Below are 22,281 nucleotides of genomic sequence, written 5' to 3' on the forward strand. Positions count from 1 at the left end.
TGCATGTTCTTGTGTTTCAGTAACTTTTTATTCCATTCCATCATTTGTGCTTGATGCTTTTGGCCATCCTTGCATCTCAAAGGCATCTCTCATCTCCATGACAAATGCCATAGAACAGCAAGTGGTGGTGGTCACAGCAGACTGGCTGCAGACTTCATACGGTTCACGAGACTTAGTAGATCAAAAGCAGTCACGAAGTGACAATTCACTTGGCTTTTCTATGTCATCTCTTCTGGCCCACAGAACTTTCTCTGTATGCGAATCCACCCTTATAATACGCATGTAATAAATTAGCTATATGCCAAAGCAAAATTACAGTGTGCATGAACTAAATGGGACTCTCCTGGGCTTGCTTTCCGACTTGCAAGGGTTATCTGTAATAATGTACGTCCTCTGAGAGGAGTGTGGTTTTGTTTCAGACTTTTTAACTAGCGCCTGCATGTTTGTCTGCATGTGGGGTATAGAATAAAATAAACGGCATAAAATCTTCCTCATTTTTCACATCCATATTTAACTTTTATCAGTTCCATGCCAACTTTATCTGAATACAATCAATGAGCAATGCTTATTGAGCATTATCCAATTCATGCGGTGACCCCCTTCGTTAGGGGATCTGAGGGGGGCACTGACTTTGGAGGCCGCCTGGCTCCTCAGGTCACGTAACGGAGCCTCGGCAAGGCGGGAGCTGGGCCTGCTCCTGGCAAAGTGGCACCAAGTGTGAATGGGGGCGAGAGGGAGGGAGCGGAGCTGGGGGAACGTTCAGTTTTCTGCCGGAACGGTGGAAATTGTAATGGTAAAAAGATTGACATGGAACTGGCTAATTTACATCTTGTGGTGTAAAGCGTAAGAAGGGTGTGTTTAACACAGCATGTCTTTTAACACCGTTGTCTTGAATTAAGGATTGAGTAGCTTAAGAAGACAACAGTGTTTCACTTCTGCAATATGTATTTTTATGAAAGCTTCTAATAAAATTGCAAACTATAATCAGCTCAACAGTTATTTGCTCTTTCAAGTTAATTGCTGTATTATCTTCCTGGAGCCAATCTTCAAAGCAGCTTGGACTTTGGTTAGCAAGAGGCTAGGGTGGCCACCTCGTCCTTTCCTCTCTGTTTCTAACCTCCTCTCGTAGCCTTGGCCTTCTCCCCTCCTCTTGCTCTGTTGGCTAACATGCCTGGGATTTTGAACGCTGAGTTGACTTGCTCTTCATTTTCCATCCCATTTTTTTACTTAACCATCATTTTGTGTTTTTTTTTTTTTCTGTTTAGCCCTAAAGAAGAATAATATCACTAAATTTCCAAATGTTCACTCGAGGGTAAGGATTTCTTCTAGCACACCGGTGGTGGAGGATACACAGAGCTGGCAAGCATCACTTTTTACTTAGCTTCCTCCTCTCTCTGTATGCCAGACGAACTGCGGGTAGATGTAGGTAAATGTAATACTGGTGAGAGCCTAAAGGCCCGGTGGAGATTTGGACCACTTACTTATTTTCACCCTCCTGTGCTGTAGAGGATCAGTAGGCCATTGGCAAGGAGGCACCTGGTGACGTTTCTGGAGTGGTCGGTCAGGGACTCCCTGAATCCCAAGCTGTAAAACCCGTGTTGTGAAGGGGAGCGTGTTGGAACCTGCTGTGCAGTGTCTGAGGGAGACGTCTCCTCGAGGCCCCAAATTATTCAGGAAACGTAGGTGAGAGCAGCTGCTCTTGCAGCCTGGGATGCTCCTCGATGGTAAGCGGCATCCGTAGGCATCCTGCTGTCCTCCCCTCCCAGTGTTGTGGACGGCGAGGTCTCCGGGGCCCTGCAGACGCCGCGTGCTTCAGTGCCGGCAGGAGAACACAACCCAAGCTTGAAGTGTCTCCGAGTTGCTCCAGTTTTTCTTATGACATGGCTCTGTCAAGCCATTAAAATACCATTTAATGTGTTCAAAGCGTGATTGCTTACCGTGGCTGGTGACCATTGCCATGCTTTCTCCATTTTGGCCCTAACACGTTCCTCTTCCAAGTTTAACCTCAGCTCGGCAGTCTTGTCCCCAGCTTGCCTTAACCCCATAGCTCCCTGGATATAACGCCCAGCCGTTTCTGCTGCTCCCCGTCTCAAGGCCGGGGCATAGCTCTGCCGAGGCCGTTGAGTAAGGCACAAAAGACGGACAAACGAGCAGCCCAAAGCGTGGCGACAGGTGAGGGCAGCGTCAAGCAAAGGTACCTTCTGCTGGAGATGCACCAAGAGCTGAGACGCTTGGAAGTTGGATTTAAACTAAGACATAAGCAATCCATGAAATTTGAGGGAGGGTTTGCCAGGTCCAACACACATTTGTTCCCTGGGGGGGAAAATTTCTACCAGCATCAGCTTTCCGGCATTCCAGGTGTGCACGTTACACCGTACTTGCCACGCGCAGCGTTTGCAGCTGCGTTGTGCAGGGAGGCCGAGCCAGTTGCTCCGGTTGTCTTTCGGCAGGCAGATTTACAGCACCCGTAACACAGGCTTTTGTTAAAACATCCGGCTTCGCCATCCATCACCGTGTATCCATTGCATGCTCAGTGGCAGGCAGGAGCGGCCAGGCCACCTTGCCTTGAGGCACGGCAGGAGGCGGCCGCTGGCCATGCCGGGGTCACCACCGCTCTTGCTCGTTCAGGTCAGAAGCCTCTTTGCAGCCAAACACGGTGGTAGCAGTGGGGTAAAACAGCACCCTGTGCTTGTACAAGAAGGTAACAGCAGCAGCTGCTTTTTCTCGTGATGCCTCTTTTAAATAAATGGCTATCTAGCGGGCATAGCTCCATGCTTGTTTTGATAAACATTTATAACATATCCTGTGTTAGACAGTCAGCCACTCTTCATCGCACTTTAGAAAACTCTTACAACTCGCACACAGGGTTTTTAGTGGCTGCGTAAAGGAATAAATTGTACTTCAGCTTACGTTGCCTTTCTCCATGACTCTAATAAGTGTTGCCAGCCAGGGGCTGGGGAGCGCTCAGACTGACTTGTGAGCATTGCCTGCTTAGTTCCACCGGCATTTCAGAGCATTTCACCAGCATTAGCGGCTGCTCGGGTGTTTAGTGAAAAGGGCACACCAGTATTTATTTGCTCACGTCTAGTCTCCTTGGGGTGACGTCCCTTCCACTGTTCCTACACAAGCTGCTTTGATTGGCTTCCAGCAGGACTTCTTGTCTAGACTGTGTGTGTGTGTGCGTGTGTGCGCGCACGTGCGTGTGCATGTGTTTGTGTGTGTGCTTGTGCGTGTGTGACTTACTTACTTACATGTTTCTGACCGCCGGTTTCCTCTCCGCAGATCTTAGAAACCAGCCATACCGACGGGCCGATGCGGTGAGGAGAAGCGTTAGACGGCGCTTTGATGACCAGAACTTGCGCTCTGCAAATGGTGCTGAAATAACCATGTGAGCTGGAGACCTGCATGTGTAAAGTAAAGGGTGTGCTTGAATGATACCGTGTCCATGTGACCAATGATAGGTTCTGCCACTTAATTACAGCCTTGGAAACAGTAAAATTACCTTCTAAAGGGCTCAAAGACCTAGAAAAATGCATAGGAACGTCAGCGATGGGCTCTCCACTCAACCGTAGCTAACAAGTGCCTAAAATTGAAGTACCTGCTCAATTTAATCAAAGCAATAGGACTTGATTTGATTGGGTATCTTTTTACACCAATACATTATTCAGTATTTTTAACCAAAATGTAAAATATATGTTGTTTTTGGGTGTTTGGTTATATAAAGGTTTAGTGACAGGTCTTCAGTTGACCTGACTTGGCTCCCGGCCGGTTGCACACAGGTGATACTTGGACACGCTCTGCTGTGGGCTGCGTAAGCTAAACGCATTTCTGTGCTGTCTGCCGAGGAACGAACCTTGGCTTCAGCTGCACTTATTGGCTCCTTTTTTTTTTTTTTTTGTTAAAAAAGAAAAATTATATATATATAAGGGCTTTCCATATGTAATAGGGAAATAATTACAAGGCTAGGCCCGTACCTTTTTCCGCCGTACACAGGCTCCACACCACTGTAGCTAGGATGTGGTAACATGTACGTCAGCGATCACAAGATTTCTATCAGTCAAATGAACACTATTCTTCACTTGCAGATTCTACTTTTTTTTTACTAGTATGCAATGCAGGGCTGAGGCGCGAGGAATACTTGGGGGTACAAAAAGCATTGCAAAGGCACAAAATGAGGATGGTGGATAAAGCAGTTAGTTAGTTACTATTTTCTTCAGCTAGAGGCAGCTTTTGAATAACAGTGTATTTATTAATTAGCACTAAGGTATTAACATCTCAGTAATCAGTATTAGGCTCCTGAGGACCAAACCGCTCAGTCATTAGCCCAGGGGGATCTTCCGGGGCCCTGCTCCTTACGGCAAATACCCCAGTACGAGCATCGCCTTTGCAGCTCCTTTGTAACCCCACAGCTTCCTCTGACAATCGGGTTCAAACGAGCTCCGAAGGGGCCTTTGCTCGGTGACGAAGCCCAGCCCAAAACCCCAGAGTTGAGACATCATTGCATTTTTAAAGCTTAAAAATGGGTATTATACTTAGTTTAGCACCATTATGCACACCCCACTCCTGGTTTTACATCAGTCTCCTGGTATAAGAAGATAAAGCCGAATTGTGTGAACGCAGGGTACTTGATCTTTTCAGAAGTGAAGAACTGGACTGAAACTAAATTTGTACTTTCCAAGCAGATACATTTTGCTTACAGCTTACCTTTTCTGGTATCATTGCATCAATATGTTAATTGTAAAATTTATTGTATAGTATTTAACCACTGAATTTCTTTTCTTTTATGTTGTGCTTATGTGAACCACTGGTGAAGGTCCCCTTTTACTTGGATAATGTGTAGTTATATGATAATCTGTTTTTAAATGTACAGATATTTTGCTACAAAATTGGTGCAGTTTTTTATGGTTTTTACACTTCTCTTTTATTCCCACTTTAGCCTCTGGGTAATATTGTAAATATTGTTTAAAAAAAATGCATCAGCCTGTGCTATACAATCTGAATGTTATTTTAACTTATAGTTTTTGTTTTTATATTTAACTAAATGGACAGTTTGGGGCTCAAAGTTACCACATTGACCTCTGCTTACCTATTTACAGGAAGTTTACTTTAAAAACTGCCACCTTCTCGCATTTACAGCAACGTGTACTTGACATGCTAAAGAGAACATGCCAAGATCGCCTTTCTTCACTGACAGTGACAGAAGCGCATTTTAAGCTGTGTAAAAAAAAAATTTGGCAATTAATTTAATTGTTCGGCAAATGGTCAAACGTACTAGCGCTCACATTCTTAAGCTCAAAGGTTTTTTTTTTAATTTAAGACAAAAATTATCATGCAGATGATAGACTATAATACTGGCATGTTCTCTTTAATATTTTTCTAGTAATAGACCTGCTTCTTAGCAATATTAGAAGTGTTTTATAAAAGCAGTTCATGTTACTTTCCTGGTCTGTTCCTGGTATAAGATCAAATAAACTATTTACACTACTACACAGGAACCCATGTTGGGTTTTTTTTTTTTTTTTTTTTTTGGTCACGCTAAAGTTTCCATCCGCCGTCTGCTCTAGCGAGAGTAATGGCACCAGCTACTCCGAAATAAGGTGTCAGTCATCACCTTCGTTTGCTACATCGATTTACTATTAATTAGCCCTACCACAGTCAGGACATCGAGAGGCCCAAGAGCACGATGAAAGTCCAAGCTCACCTTCCCTGCAGCCTGGCCACGTACTGTAAAAAAATAGGGCACACAAACCCAGGCCCATCGGGCCAACATCAAACGCTCAGCTCCTAACCAAGCTAGCCGTGACGGAGCCTTCTGCCATAAATACCTGAAAAGCAACAACACAGTATTTAAATCCTGCACTTAAAGAGAACAACTTCATCTTGTAGCCAAAATTCAGATTTAATTTTTAAAAGGGTTTAACAAAATAAATACAATGATGAACCTTAGGGTAAGAATGGACTCAGACAGCCCTGCAAACCTGACAGCCTGGTGCCGTAGCACCGTGGCCACTACGTGGGGTTCAAATTAAACAGATCACAAGCAGGACACTTAACTTCGTGAGGGTTGTGCAAAACAAAGAGCAAATCAAACACAATCAAATTGAAACAAACACTGTCATAGATACCATTAACATTTTAAAAATGCTAAAATCCTTTTCATTTCGAGGCAGAAATACAGAATTTGAACTCAAAGCTTCATTATGCTGTCCAGGAAGGAGAGAGAGAGAGAGCAACTCCGACGCCTACCGCTGCCATTTGAAGAGCGCAGAAGGGAAACACAGGCAGGTGAGTTTGTACCTCAGCAGCCTCGCGCTCCATGAAAAGGGGAGGCTGCAAGACTGAGCAGAACAGGAAAGAGAAGGAAGAAGGAAAAAAAAAGAAATCTGAATTCATTTCCCCCTTAAAAATAGATTGTGCCTTGCCAGGAATGTTTTGACAGCAGTCTAACTTTAAGATCGGATTCAAAGATACAAAAAAAAAAAATTCCATTAGAATAATTTACATTTACAGGTTTTTTTATTTTTAATGGAAAAATAAAGGCAAAACTTTTAAAAGTAATATTTACTTAGAAACATGTTTTTCATGTAAGTAAGTTACGCAAGGCAGTAACAAAATATTGTACATAAGTTCTAATGTGTTTGAAAACCATTACAACCTGTCAAATTCTAAATTAGTTTAGCGCTCGACACTTCCCCCTTTCCCAGATCTACCCCAATGTAAAGACATGATTAACTGTTAACTTAATGTTCTATAAACCATTTGCTGTTCTGTTTTGCACTCGGGAATTGCTACCTGTTTTATCATCTGCACATTTCCATTTTAAAATACAAATCCAGGGAAGTAAGTTTGTAAGGTTAGCAAAATACATATTTAAAATCTAGGCTGATTGCATATAGTCCTGCATATCCTTCCATGCTTGGGCAAGTCACTTGCCATGAGGGAGAAACCTGTAAAAAAGCCATGGCCAGCATTTTAATCAGTCTGCAACTTCCTAGATTTTGACATTAAACATATCACTGTGTACAAAGAATTACCATGAGTCCTGTTTTGACCAAACTCATGTATATATATTTTTTGAAGTAACAAGCAATGAGTGTATGATGAATAACTAATGTTTGCTTTGTTGGAAAGCACCAACGCTGAAATGTGCTCTGTATTGAACACTGTGTGAATACCAAATAATCCCAATAAAAAGGCTGTCATTTCCTGCTGAATACAGCAGATCAGATATTTCCAACTTATTATATTTCAAATGCATAATTTCAATCTCAAATAGTATTCTTAAGAAGTCTGAATCACGTAACCACCCTAGCAATAAAATATGCTGCGTGAATGCTATAGGCTTTTACTGATTGGACCTTTTTAGGAATTTATGTACTAGTAACAGCTGTCATATATTAGAAAAAAATAAACTGAAAGGAACCTGAACTCTAAACAGTCTTCATATTTTTTGCATGAACATGTTGCTTAAATCCAACAATCAGAAGATAGCAGTATTTTATCAGAGCTGTACAGAGTATTTAAAACTAGAAATAAATACTAGTACACGCTAGAAGACAAGGTTTAATAATTGATAAAAATGTACAAAAATATTCAAATCAGAAAGTTTCAGAGTGTGTACCACAGCAGTCAATGTTTGTCACTGAACAGGGCTAACAGAACTTTCCTCAAAGCAAACTGGTCAGAGGCAATCAAAAAGGAGACGGGGTTTAAGCTTCTTCCTTCTCCTTTTTTAAGGAAGGGTTTAAGCAAACATTGATGTTCTAGACAGAGACACTGCAGCTGCTATTGAACATGTGGTGGTACATTCTTCAGCAGGTTCTTAAGGCAACATATTGAAATTAATTTACAATTTGATTTTTTTAAAAAAAACCTCTTAACATGAAGATAAATGCTGAAATAATGTCCATAGCTGTTTTATGTATCAGGTTTTACACTAATACAAAAGGAGGCTATGATTAAGCAGCACCCTCTGGTGGCACTGTAACGAAGGGCCTATCACATTTCCAACCTCATTTGCAGGGGTTTAAAACTTTACCATAAAAATTCACTCCAAGGTAATGCTTAGACATGAATCATCAGCCAGGAAGTCTTCTCTTTCATATAAATACTCAAAATTGGTTTGGCTAGTAATGCAGGTCACAAAAAAGCAATTCCAATTTTTGATCCTTTTTTGTACTGCAAATCAAGAAACAGATTTGTCACTCCCCTTCCCCTTGCCTTTCCCCTTCAAAAAAATAAACAAATCCATAAAGCAAATTAAACCACAAGAAACTATATTAGGAATCTCTTTCTAAAAAGGAAATTTCACCTGCCCACTGGCCAGGAAAACCAGTGTTACTACCTTTCTAGGAAGGACCATATTTAAGAGTTGCTTTGCTAGAAAGGTGCCAACACTTTCCTCAGCCTGCAGACAGGATCCAGTCAAAACTGAAACATCTTCCATCATGTTTTTCCCTTCAAAGGGCTCCATGGTGAGCAGAATACACATTCTGCCTAGTAGGTCCAGGACAGACATTCAACTTTGAGCTCAGAATTTCATTTGCTTTTCTAGATTTGATGCCAGGCCTGTAATAACAGTACTTGAATGTATTTATGTGGTAAAATTAAAACCCACTGTTACTTCAACAATGGAACTCAGGATATCGGAACCCACGTCCTGAATTAGACATTGGTTTCTTTTATTATGCCACAATGTAAACATATTTGGTATAAATAACGTTCTCATTGATCTTCATCCAGTTGTTCCAAAAGCGTCCTCCTCTGTTTTTCCAACTCCCCTTCACTCAGTTCGCTGCCAGAAGTATCCCAGTTACCCTGCAGAGACAAATAAGATTAACGGTAAGAACAATTTATTTTCCATGCTGTATTGACTCACTGGAGGTAGAGCACGTGTCCCATCATCACCCTGAGAGCCCCAAGCAGGAAAAGTCGGGAAATTAGGGAGCCCATGCTGCAGCAGGCTCACGGCTCGAGCCCCCCTGGCCTGGGCCCTTTCACAGTTTAAACCCCACAGACACCCGTCCACAGCTGTTCCTGCAGAACGGGACAGAGACAACCACTCTGTTCTCCAGCAGGATTTCTCTACAAGCACTGCTAATAGTAAAGATATTAAAGTACAGTGTTTCTGATGTCACCTGGTGCTTGTGAGCACCGTACTGTTTAAGCCATTTCTAGACTGCACCGACACAAGGCTCATGAGCCCCGAGCACTGTTAGCGCCTCTTAGGCGGCAGCGTTTGGGCCAACACTTCTGCCAGCAGCAGCCACAACAACAGCCAGGGGAGGGAAAAAAGGCAACCGCAAACTCAGGTCCTAAGTTTGATGTAGCCTGCATCTGCTTAATTCTATCGAGAATGCGAACTCAGACGTAAGATGCCCACATTAGGACACGTAATTGAGATTTTCAAAGGCATCTGGAGGCCAAAGCTGATTATTTTAAGAAGACAATACAAAAAGCAGACATCTGCCCTCCCATCTCCTCTCAGAAGGTGGAATCACAGGGGGACGTTATCCAGAAGGACACATCACCCGCGCCATCCACCTAACCGGAGTGATGCAATAATTCCCCCCGAAGAGATGCCCGAAGGCGCTGAACACCTCCCTCCCCCAAGTTTTTATTTTTCATTCAAACACTTGTATACTTCTTTGAAAATACTGCTTTAAACACCTCTGAAAACAAGCGACACACAGAACAACGACAAAGAGCAAGACCACGGTCATAAGCACACTTCCACAATTTCCCAACTCGAAAAGCCCAAGAACAGGAGAATGTTGTTCCACTAAAATTTTCTTCCAGTGTCAGACTAGCACCAGCCCAGCACTAGAACTACTAAAATAATGACAAAACTACTAAAAGTTTAGAACACATGTGCCAGAGTCACACAGGTGTTTCACCAGCTGTGCTGCTCATCTCTTTTTAGATCAATCTAGGCAAACTAGATGCCCCCCTCGCCCATTTAATCATCAAGACTATTTTGTAACAGTATGGACTATGCTTCAATACTTCCTATAATATGCCTCATTCACACTTTTACATCAACTAACAACAATAAATAGTATTTACCCAAACAGTAATTTCACACATCAATAACAAAACATTAAATGAGGGCATAGGATCTGTGTGATTTTAACTTTTGCTGGAACATTTGGTCCACTTCATATATAAATGGAATGGAACATAAAGCTTTACTCTTTGCTTAAGAAAGTAAACCCTTTATGAATCTATAAAGCAAGTGTACTGTATTACAGCATCCCACTGATATAAATACAAAATGGAAACAAGAAAGCTTACAGAATCTTTTCCAGGTCTTTTTTTAGTAGGAGATTTATGTTTTGATTCAGATCTTTGTCTAGCTCTATCCTTTTCACTCTCTCTCTCTCTATCTTTTCTGTCTTTCTCTCGTTCAATATCTGATTCTGGTGAATCCTGTATAAATAAAGGGAAAAATATTAAAGCCTCTGCACACCCATTCTATTAACATACTGAATAATTTATATATCCAATACCCATAACTCGGGGCAGGGGGGAACACTTCTTTTTAATATAGGCTGTATTAGAAAGTAACTGCTCCAAGTGGCTACTAATTAAACACATGCTATTAACCATGGCAGAAATAAATAATGCAAAAACACTTCTAAAGTGATTTGAAAACAAAAGTAGAGGGTTTGTTAAATACACAGCTTTTCCCATTCTCATTGCATGCAAGGATGGGGCATGCTGGAGGCCACACAATAAGTCTCTATGTACACAAATGCCATTTATTCAAGACCACCTCTGGAAGGGGTGAAATCTGGTAAACATTCTTCTGTTACATGGCTGGCTGGCCATACTTGAATGCTTGCTTGGTTTTTACTGGAATATTAACCATATAGTAAAGGGATTAGGTGCTGTGACTGGATTTTTATTCCACGTTTTATCTCATTGTTGCCAAGTTTATGTGGCCCTGTTTTTGTTGCAACAGTTGTTAGTAATATCTTACTCAAATGCCTAACAATTAGCGCCTTTCCCCCCTTTCTGAGGGCTACCACTGAGGGGCACAGCTAAATGTTAAAAAAAAGAATTGCAGAAAAAAGAATACATCAGTTTTGCAGCAACATGAGAGTCAGGGGACTCAGCTTTCCTCACCCATGACCAAAAATATTCCTTGGCCTCAACTAGTACACAAAGTGAAAGCTTGCTTTCTACTCTTTAGGTTCTTTTGATGCTCTAGTCACTTTGATATCAAAGCTTCTAACACAAAACCCCGATACCCAAGCAGGCAAAAGGAATGATGCTCAACATGAGGCAAAAGGAAAAGACAACTGTGATCCTTTCCAGCACTCCATGGTAACAGTGAGCTCCAAGGACTGCAATAGCAATAAACAGCATATGCCAGGCTACTAGTACAATCTTCAGTTTGCTTGAATGGTTGCAGTTAAAACCCCCAAATTTAACAGTCTTGAATAATTTAATTTTATACAGAATTGAAGTTGTTTTGCTACCAAAACCCTTCTCATGTCTGGTCTCACATAGTCCCTATTATAAAGGCAGCTGGATGATTACAAACACCTAAAAAGGATTACTGAAAGCATAAAGTGTTGAGTTCTTTGGCCAACTCAAAAATAGCTAGCAGCACTTACTGACTTATGTCTTCTCTTCTTGCTCTTCTTCTTGTGTTTTTTTGACTTCTTGTAACTTCTCTCTGCAAACATAAGGAAAAACAAAAATACATCAATAAAAATATTAAGACCCAGCAACAAAACAGTAACACTCATTTAAAAAAAAAGAAAAAAAAAAAGATCGTATACCGGATTCTGCACTGGAAGAACGATCAGAAACTGATCTAGATTCTGAACGCTGCCTTTTCTTCTTTGAATGGCTGTCATCATCCTCAGACTCTGTGCCCTTGAGACACAAGGCAATGTATTTAGCAATAAGACAGCGTTACAAATAAGTTACAGAAATAGGCTTTAACACATGATGAAACAACTTACCGAACGAGAACGAGATCGCTTCCTGTGATGTTTTTTAGACTTTTTAGAATGTTTCTTATTCTTTGAATGATGATGTTGACACTCATGCTAGAATACAAGAGAATCCAAATGTTATAATTGGTCTATAGGATACAGCAAGAAACTGTAATGATATTTCTCATCATCCATAAAGCACCTAATGCTAGCAGTTTAAAAATACATAAAAAGCTATCAGTACTGCGATGTTAAAGTTGTAGTAAAAAGTATTTAGGAGCAAGGAAACACACAGCTTCAGGTTTGGATGCACACAGTTTCTACTATGTACACCTGGACCACTGCTTCAATGCTTCCAATTTAAAGCTCTTGCTCAAAGGTGGCCAAGAACATAGTGCATACCTTGCTTTGACAAATCTGAAATTGTGCCATATTAAAATCTCTTTAAAACTCCACAGAAATAAACAAAAAACCCCAAGGAGTACATGTTTTAAAATCAAAACTCACATTAACTAGGAAAAAAGCTTTAATATCCACACTTTTAAATAATGCAGTTCAGTAGAATTCTGTTAAATCTTTCTCCCTTCTGTATAATTTAAGAGTCAATCAACTAAGAATTTTTTTGATATTCTCTAATCAGGAAAAAAATAAAGAATTACCTCTAGCACATGCATGAAATCTTTAAATATTCTTTTTCTTTCAGACTCTAGAGTGATGTCTTCAAATGCTGGTTCCTTCACAAATCTATCCCTGATCTGTAAGAATGGCAACAATGAAAAACTAATATGAATGCAGCCATTTAAAAGTTAAAAAACATAATGATGATTCACCTACGGAAAGAGATTGTACAGTTACAAGGTTAAGCTTTTTTTTTTTTTTTTTAAATGTCAGCTTCACATTTGAGGAAGGATCCAACCAAAACAGACTCTCTTTTCCTGCATAAGCCATTTAAGTTATGTAAGCCTGGTAAAACATGTAATTTTATACAAAATATACTTCGAGGGGGAAGATTTTTAAAGGTTAAGAACAGAACAGAAAAAAGTTAAGTTTTTAACTAAGTAGAATGCACCCAGTTTAAAGTTAAGTTTTGATTTTGTGTGCATTTTTTTTTAAATTGTATTCAAATTGAAGTATCAGTAGAATTATCAATAAGGTTACTCACATCAAATGTTTACTGAAGAAAACAGGACTATTCTGATGGGTCTTAAATTTATATAAATGGAGAAACACTAGAAGACCTACAGCTTAGAGAATCTAGGTTTACTTGTAAGAACATTAGCATGCAACGGCCTGTTGAATATAATAAAAAAAAATTCTTAATTAAGTGACAATACGTACATCTTCCCAGACAGCATCCAATTCAATTGGAGGTGTAGCTTGTTTCAACATACTCTTGAAGGCAGACTCTTTCCGCTTCATTTTGCGAGCTTCTTCTTTTTCTCTCTCTCTTTCACGGGCTTCTGCCTTTTCCAGCAGCTACATCAAATAAAAGTTGTGAGAACATTTGAAAGACATCAGAAGAGAAGACTAATAGTTCAGTTTCATGCATTTTTTGGAAAGCGATAATTCAGCTTCAGAATTTTCTATTTGTCATAAGGGCTTACAGGAAATTAGCCACTCACTTATTTTTAAAGCATGCAACTGCTGTTTCTCAAAGAGAATTTAAAAGACAACTTAATATCTGATGCAAGCCAGAACTACAGAACAAGAAAAAAAAATGCCTTCATAAGAAAAATTACATATGAATATGAGGACATTATTAATTCCTACCACAAAATTTCCACTCTTCTCAAGATGGAGTATTTATATTTTGAATAAAAATCTACCTCTACCATTTGTATTTGGGAACCGATATCAGGATAAGCACCTCTAAAGCACAACATCTCCCAAATACTATGAAAGTAGTCATAACACAAAAAAGAAAGTGCAGTGAAAATAAATGCCAATTCTTGTTTTATAAGGGATTTCATATTAGAATTTTAAAAATATTTCTATATATTAATACTTACACTATTGAAAGCCAGTTTGATATTTCCTGCATCTAAAGTAGTAGCTCTTTTGGTTGAACTGATGACTGTAACAAAATCTTCAAAAGAAGTATTCACTTCAACCACAAATCCTTTATCCTGCAAGAAAATTGCCTCCTTGTCATCAGGTAAGTTAGGAACTCTCACATGAGCTCTAATGCACATGACATCCACACAATGTGTAACCCCATCTCCCAGTAGCAAAGAGCTCAATTATTGATTTCACAGACTTGAATACATTGCTATCAAAAAATAAACCACACAGTGGAGCATTTTCTCCCCTCACCTTTAAGATATCTTTTATTATCTTCTTTTCATCATGGTAACGTGCTTTCAAGTCTTCAACATAGAACTTGAAAAGATCTAGCGCTGTTGATCCTGATGAAAAAACTAGATAAGTCAAAAGCTAGCTCTAGCAAAAGAGCTGCATTTTTTTAAGAAATTCAGAAAACATACAACTAACCCAGGTCTATTCCCCCCCAAATCTTTATATTACTTTTTATAGGTTGGAAGAGAAAGTATTCTTACCAGGTTGACCAAGCATATTAGTGAATCTGATGTCAGAGCTTATGGTTGGGTACAACTCCATCCAAGAGGACATTGAATGTAACTGTCCATGTTCGTGCAATTCATCCAAAAATATCTACCAAACACAAGCGAAATGGAAAGTTGTAGTCACGTATCACTGTGCTAACAGCTGGAATAAATAATCCTGATTCATTTTTAACAAAAATGGAATTTTGGTAATTTAAAAATAAGTTCAGATATTATCACTTCTTCCTGATTTCCTCCACCATTCGCAATGTTCCAACTGGATTTCCTTACCATTCAAATCTATTTGCTCTTACTCTCCCCTACTCTTGGCAGTTATCCAGCAGATTTATTACACTGCAATTTCTTTCCCCTCAAAATTACCAAAACTGGTAAGAATGTCACTCAAATATGTGTTTCTGTAATACTCAAAACAAAAGGGCCAAGGTCTAGTCAGGAGAAAGACTAATATAATGCAAAGGAAAGACTAATATAATGCAACAACGTACAGCAAAGAAAAACTCAGTATAGAAAAAATAGTTATAGATTTTTTTTTTAAAGCATCTTTATATCCAATGAGTTTTACAATCACATATTGCACTTCAGTTTGAGATTATATTTAAGCAGATCAATAGGTGATTTAAAAGAAAACAAAATAGCCCCCAAAAGCTAGCTTTACCACTTGTAGTTTTATTTATTCACATGTATGCAACCATCCTGTTTGGCAAACACACTAATAATGTAATAATAAAGAAAAATAACTGGTACCCTAACCAGGCTAATACTCCTCATCTCCTGAGTAATGATTCATTATATGCACCCATTAACCTATTTTAAGACATCATAAGCACATGGAGTATCTGAAGATATGACAAGTCTAAGTCAGAAAAAGATTCACCAACCTGAAAAGATTCTCTATTTTTACGCTGTCGTCTTCTTTCTCTAAGCAAACTTTTCTGCTTTTCTTCTTCCTCCTCTTTTTCTAGTGCCCTGATATGTTCCTCAAAACAGATCAGTGCATCTTCCTTATCCATATCTAGCAACGGATAATAGAGGAGAAAGATTACAAATTAGTCATTTCTTCTTACTAAACTGTGGAAAGTTTCTTACTAAGAAATAACTGTTACCAAATGGTACTGTTAATAGAGCGAGGGGAAAATATATTGAACACTGAAGAATATGAAACCTGTGCAGCAGAAAACAAAACAAACTGCTGAAGTATCATTGACAACATGGAACACAGAAGTCTTTATGAGAAAAGTACTGTGCATGAGTAATTGTGTATCATCCTCCATCTCCACAGGTGTCTTACAGATACAAGACAGAAAAAAGAACAATGGAAATCTTTGTCAAATACTTCAACAGTTGTATAAAGTCATGAGCTGCTCTTAAAAGACTCATTTATGAGAAAAATCTGCTCATAAAGGAAAAAACTACCTTCCTACCTTTTGCAATTCCATTAGAATTTAGAAACTTAGATGAGGATTACTCTTTCTAGGAAAACAATGCTAAACAAAGCAGGGCCTCGCTTGAGTAGAAGGCAGTGTAAGTGGTTGCAACACTGGTTATTTTGTCAATTAATTCTTCAAATTTCAGAGACTAGCAACTACCAAGGCAATCCAGCCCTCATGACAAAATATCCCTTGCTTTACCATCAAGATTAATCAGTAATGGTTTCTGAAGCTGATATTTGTTTCCTAGGAGTCAAAAAAGACAGGTTCCTTTACAGAGGCTGCTCAGCAGCTACCACAGCCACTCCTGACTGGGCAAGCCATATCCAGGAGGCAGGAGTCCTCACTACTAAAACAGATCCCTTCCCTCTTCCAGAAGAAATTCACAGACTTTTTACTTACTCTGAAGTTCCTCATCTTCTGCAAACGTAGGATTGTCCATCAGATACTGCTGAGCCTCCGACCAAGTAGTACAGTAAGTGACATTAGCCATGTTATCTAGTATGTTCTTTAAAGCTTCCCAATTCCTCTTTCGTAACTGCTTGGCTTGTTCCTGAGAAAAATAAGCAAGTTTTTTTTTTGTTTGGTTTTTGTAATTCGATGTTGTATAGACAAAAAATACATGACCCTCAGTATGTTCTCAAAGAAAACACAAAATTAACCTTTTGTTCACATGTAAAACAATGTGACACATTTTGGACCTTTTTTTTTTTTTTTTTAAATGTACTATTACCACTGTCATCCCCATATATGTCATTTTAATACTATAATCTCTGACTATTCCCAATAGATGAGAAAAGCCCATAAAACACAGCTCGTCTTTGGAATGCTGCTAGGAAACTGCCAGTATATTCAGCAAAATGTCAGTACTGCAAGGAAGTTCTATGATTCACTGTGCTGTTGAAGAACAGATCCAAAACAGGTGCTAATCATAGAACTTAAACAGTGCTGGGTGGATGGCTGCCCCTTTTTGTTCGTTTGCCTGTTTGGGGTTTTTTTTTTTTGTTTTGTTCTGGGCAAATGTGGACCTTAACACTAGCCTCAGTTAAATCATAATTTCAGAAATAGTCTTGCTACATCCTTCATTTTTAATCACGTATCTGTTTCCTATCTGCCCAAGGATGTTGGTAAGTGCTAGCATCAGAGCAAAGCAGCTACTAAATTTCAGTGGAGAAGAACTGACCAGATACAATTAGGACCAAATCATCAAAGTCAGTACAGTACCACTAATGTCAAAGGAAATATAATTTTTTGTAATGAGGGTCTAGCCCATGACAGTTTCACCACGTGATTCAGAGCAGTTTAGAATAAAAGCTATCACATAATCTATTAAAAACATACTAAAAATTAAACACAGAATTCGCCACAACATATCTCAGTAAGAACAAGCAGCAGGACCTTTCAAAAAACCTGCTATTATAACTGCTATACTGGGTCAAATCAGAGATATCTTGTCCATCTACCAGCAGACTACAATGAATTAGGGAAAGATTATGAGAACAGAAAAGTGATCTATCCCTTGCATGCTTGCCCAGCTTCAGACAGTTAGCTTTTCAGGAAATTTTGATCTCCAGAATGTTATTCTGCAGCAGTGAGTTCCAAAACTTCATTTACACGCTGTGCAGAAACAGAATTTCCTATGGTTTATTTAGATAATGGTTTATCATATTCAGCCTGCTAACTCCATTTGAATGCCCCTTGCATTTTGTATAATAAGAAATAAGGAACCGTCTCCAAATTCACCTCTCCAAAACTAGTCAGTTTGGAAGAGTTCCATCAGTACTCCTTTCCTTTTTCCCTTCCCCTATCACATCTTTCTAAACTGAAGAGCACTCTCTACAGCGTCTCAGAGTTGATAAGCCTTGCCTGCATTTTGTGACCTTCTCTAGTTCTCTCCCTTTGGAGAGGGGGTAACCTGACCTGTTCAACGTAACCAGTATGTGGTTCACAGTCACACAACAATGCTCCTGCTTCGTTCTCAGTAGCTGTCCTACAGATTCCTCCCCTTCTGTTCGCATTTTGACTGTCCCTAAACAACATGCTGAATTAACTTTTTTTAAAAGATCCTACACTGCTTGCAAGATTGTTTTCCTGAGTGGCATAAGCTAATTTACAGATAACAAGTGAAAAATTAGGTTTGAAAGAGTTACCTTCTCTTTCTTAGACAGAAAAAACAAGACATCTTCATAAATTTCAAGACGATCACGCTCAGAGATGGCATTCCAGACTTCCATCTCCCCAAACATTTGTTCAGCTTTTCTACACAAAATAAAGAGAAAAAAGCATGTAACAATTTATTGGCAAACACTAACTTAAAGCATCCCATTGGCTTACAATAACACAGAGCAACTGCATTATAAGCAGTAATGCTTTTGTACAGCAGCTCCCCAATTTTCTCTCTGACATGGTATTTACTATGGGCTTAAAAGACTGACAGGGCTATCACACTCCTAATGGTACACATATCTCTTACTATGTGTACTATGTATACACAGTAGGTTTAAACAACTTTTCAAGTTCAGAAAGTTCCATCTCTGCTCAGAAGGTAACTAGCTGCACCTCCAAAGAGATTCTTGGCATTAGACATACAAGAATTTAATAGCATTCATGTAGTATCCTGTTAAGACTTCTAAGAACAAGCTGTCAGATCTGCTTTTCTCCTAATGGCAGATGTAATACAAAACACCTCAACATGTTTTGTTTTATTTCTAGTTATTCGAAGCTCAAGTTATCAGCAACATCATCATCCATCAGCACACCATGCATTTGAGTTGCTTTCTACAGACATGAGAATAATTTTGTTCCTATAAATATTTTAGTTACAGGCTTTTCAAGGGCTGAGCATTATACGAAGATTAGCATTCACCAAGAGCAAGCCAGGAAAATTTAAGGATAAACTTGGCAAGTTAGCAAGGGCCAAAACTTCATTCAAGATTGATCTTACTTGTATCTTGTTGTGGATGTCATCTTTTCATGATTTTCAAGAAAACGCTGGAAAGATTCTTTAGCTTCTTTATATTTTGATCTTGCTTCTTCTTTTTCTTCTTTTTCTGTTTGAACTTTGTAAGCATTGAAGGCTTGCTTTTTTTCACTTAACTTTGCCAAAGCACTTCAAATCAGGGGGAGAAAAAAAAACACCAAGAGCAAATTTAAAAAGGGACTTACATTAGAGGAAAAAAAAAAGCAGAAGAGCCAAAAGAAAACAAAATTTGAACAATCCAGACTTTTGAGACAAAATTAAATAATCATCACCCCATCTCTCTCAGCTTAACGAAAGAGGCTTTTTTTTAAAACATAATAAAAAAAGCAGTTACTAATAAAAGTTTAACAATAAAACAGAAAACAAATCACAGTTTCAGGCTGTGATTACACATTTCACAGAATACTGTATTATCAGGCATATCAGCCACTTGGCTGCCAGTGTGAACAGCAGCACCAAATTCAAGTAGTAACCTAGAAAGTCTTCAGCACCGCATTATAAAAACGTGCTTCTATTTCCAAGGAAATCATATAAATCACATGATACAACCAACAACTTCCACATCTTTTCCAAATCAAAGAAATTAAACCTAGGACTCACATTTCTTTAGTTAATGAAGTAACACAGTGCCTTGGCCATAGCACCATGTTCACAGACATACACATATCATTCAAAGCAATCAAAAGTTACATTAGTAAAGTCAAAGTATTTAGAATAGTATTTGTGTACAAATGTAATGAGAAAGGAATCAAGCAGTACCTGTATCTAGGATCATTAATGATCATTTTCATAGCTTGCTCCCATGAAGCATTGGATGGCACTCGCTGTGAAGACATTAAATTATTATTAATTAGATTTGGCACATCCAACAATGACCGATTCCTTAAAAAAACAGTCATTAGAAAAAAGTAGTAGACTATGGAACTTTTGAGGTGAGGCTCACAACAGATTTTTATTATGTCAACAGACATTAGTATACAAAGACAACAGTGCTCGTTATAAAATTTTGTTTATTTTTTTTAAACACTCAGCAAGGAAAATGAATCGTGGTACTTTGGGGATTATTGTCATTTTAACAAATGAAATCTTTCAGAAATTTTTCTACTACTACTGCTCACTACAAAGAACACAAGCAGATACTGTCTACACAGAGGGAAAAACAAAGCTGATCTCATTTTACTCCCACCTCACCTCCACCTTTAGGACAAAGATGACAAATTCAGTGACCAGGTATCAGGCAACACTTCAGCTACCAAAATTTTTGTCCAACAGTGAGGTACATTTAAAACTATAACTGTAATAACACATATATACTTTCAGAATTATGGCTTCATAAGAGAAAAATTCTGTCTTTAAATCAAATTAGCTTTAGTAAGAATTTATGAAAGCGAGGGAAAAACTGACTTAAAGACAGAGGTGTTTTAATGTTCATTCTCATTCCTAATTCATCCCTTACTCCCAAATCAAATGCAATCCTATGGGAACACTGCATGCTAAACCTAACAGTTTTCCCATGTTCCAGATGAATTTCTGCACTGTCCGTCACTGAAGCATCTACTGCTGCTGTCCACAAATACTCACAGTCCCACTTTGGATTCTGGACAAATGTTGTAGTATTAGTTTACATTATAGTGCGGGGATCATGTGAAAGAAAGACAGTAACGAAAAAAAAACAAACTGAGAACCCTAGAAAATCTAACACCCCCACCCACCCAAAGAGTTTCTGAAAAAGGCTTAAACTATGTATAGTTCTCATTGTAGTGTTCTTTCCCCTTGTTTCTTGTCTAGTACAAAAGTCACCTTCCACAACACTGAGACATTTTGTAAAAAGAAGTAGCCTAACAATTTTTGGCAAATGCAGTTTTTGTAATTCTGTAAAGCATTAAGAAATGTTGACTGAAATACCTTTTCTTTTAACAGTTCTTTAAATGCTTGTTTTGCTTCTTCCTTTGTATTCCATGTATAGGTTTTTTTAACTGGTTGGGCATCCTCCTCCTCTTTCTTTGGAGCAGCACTATAAACAAAAATTACTAGATTTTATTATTTAGGCAATTTTTTTTCTAAGTCACTAAAGAGTCATAAAACACCATAATCGGATACATTTTTTGAGGCTTGAGGTATTTTTTAATAACTCAAAAAAAGAAAATAGACCATAATTTGTACGACACTTTTCAGTACAGACAGCATACACAATTAATAATTATAATATGACTATTTTAGGGAAGTATTATCACTTATGCAATTGGCTACCTGCTCAAGTTATTTATAAACTATCCATAGAAATACAACCCTGAAATTCAGCAGGAGTGCAAACAATATACACACAGGTGTAACAGGAAGGGGAGTGCCTAAAAATACCCCTCTCGGCCTTAATTATCTCCTTCTGGCTATCATCCCCCTTAGCTTGTTCCCTTTTTGCTTGAATGATAAAATCATGAGCTATAATTTTCCATGTAATTAATTCTCCATTTCTAACAGAGGATCTCATTTCTATAAGATCACCCATGGTGGATCAGATAAAAGATCTACTCAGCACTGCATTTTCTTCTAACAATAGCCAATTGCACAGATCTATGGAAGAGGAAACACACAGGGCAAGCATGTTATCCCAGGAAATTCCTCCACCTATCATCCAGTTATGAAGTGCTTGAGCCACAAGTGGTTCTCTGTAGGGTTTAAGAGCTTTGGGGTGGAAGGTGATAATTTTTCTTTTTTTAAATAGATTTGATACTCCTCCTTTTTCATATTCATTCTTCCCTGCTACCACTGAGTCATGCTCCCATTTCCAAAAACAGCCAGCTCTCAAAGAAGCCTGGCCACCTATTATTGAAGACAAACCAGATCCCAGAAGAAATCATACAAAACTGCAGCAAAGCCAAATACTTCAATTTTCCTTACTCTCCTGAAGCCTCCTGCTTGGAAGAGTCCTCTGCTGCATTAGCTGCAGCTTCTCCACTCTGCTCCTGCCCAGCAGCCGCAGCAGTCGCTTGCTGTCCCTGATCCTCAGATGCGGCTGTGGCAGTACTTTCATTTTCTGCCCCAGAAGCGGCTGCAGTAGTTTCTGCTTCAGTGGCTGCTGCTGCTGCAGGAGTAGCGGTGGTGGTGGTAACAGCCGCGGCAGTTTCAGCAGCAGTTGTGGCTGTGGTGGTTGTGTTTGTTACTTCTGCTGCAGCAGCTGAAGCAGCTGTTGTTGGAGTGGATTCTTCGGGCTTGCTGCTGTAGATATCAAGTAACAGGAACAGTCAATACAAGCACAGGACAAGTTAATGGCATAGAAAAACACCATTTCCCTAGAGCTATGTCTCAGAAAAAGAACACAGAACAATCCCGGACAGCTCCAAGAC

At 39.0% G+C, this 22,281-nt stretch overlaps 2 protein-coding genes across 10 annotated transcripts in view; one reads left to right on the forward strand and one right to left on the reverse strand.

Annotated features, from left to right (window-relative positions):
• The window catches only part of FMNL2 (formin like 2), an 84,718-nt gene extending 81,321 nt beyond the window's left edge, over window positions 1-3,397 (forward strand). The window contains exons 28-29 of the mRNA XM_026058257.1: window positions 1,266-1,312; window positions 3,283-3,397. Of these exons, the coding sequence (XP_025914042.1) occupies window positions 1,266-1,312; window positions 3,283-3,321 (86 nt within the window). The 3' untranslated portion in view covers window positions 3,322-3,397. The remainder of the gene's footprint in view (window positions 1-1,265; window positions 1,313-3,282) is intronic.
• A 4,140-nt stretch (window positions 3,398-7,537) lies between these two features.
• Window positions 7,538-22,281, reverse strand: part of PRPF40A (pre-mRNA processing factor 40 homolog A) — a 29,313-nt gene continuing 14,569 nt past the window's right edge. For 5 of the 9 annotated variants that reach the window (XM_026058284.1, XM_026058282.1, XM_026058288.1 and 2 more), the window contains 17 exons: window positions 21,836-22,153; window positions 20,843-20,951; window positions 19,697-19,761; window positions 18,902-19,066; window positions 18,108-18,216; window positions 16,360-16,510; window positions 15,409-15,542; window positions 14,504-14,618; window positions 14,262-14,365; window positions 13,958-14,074; window positions 13,287-13,424; window positions 12,608-12,703; window positions 11,976-12,062; window positions 11,790-11,886; window positions 11,622-11,683; window positions 10,294-10,428; window positions 7,538-8,817 (listed from right to left, as the gene is read on the reverse strand). In XM_026058284.1, the coding sequence (XP_025914069.1) occupies window positions 8,725-8,817; window positions 10,294-10,428; window positions 11,622-11,683; window positions 11,790-11,886; window positions 11,976-12,062; window positions 12,608-12,703; window positions 13,287-13,424; window positions 13,958-14,074; window positions 14,262-14,365; window positions 14,504-14,618; window positions 15,409-15,542; window positions 16,360-16,510; window positions 18,108-18,216; window positions 18,902-19,066; window positions 19,697-19,761; window positions 20,843-20,951; window positions 21,836-22,153 (2,095 nt within the window). In that variant the 3' untranslated portion in view covers window positions 7,538-8,724. The remainder of the gene's footprint in view (window positions 8,818-10,293; window positions 10,429-11,621; window positions 11,684-11,789; window positions 11,887-11,975; window positions 12,063-12,607; window positions 12,704-13,286; window positions 13,425-13,957; window positions 14,075-14,261; window positions 14,366-14,503; window positions 14,619-15,408; window positions 15,543-16,359; window positions 16,511-18,107; window positions 18,217-18,901; window positions 19,067-19,696; window positions 19,762-20,842; window positions 20,952-21,835; window positions 22,154-22,281) is intronic. The other 4 variants (XM_026058289.1, XM_026058283.1, XM_026058286.1 and 1 more) reach the window with 3 other exon arrangements.

Source organism: Apteryx rowi, unplaced genomic scaffold (assembly GCF_003343035.1).
Source record: "Apteryx rowi isolate R43461 unplaced genomic scaffold, aptRow1 scaffold_145, whole genome shotgun sequence".
Classification (NCBI taxonomy): Eukaryota; Metazoa; Chordata; class Aves; order Apterygiformes; family Apterygidae; genus Apteryx; species Apteryx rowi.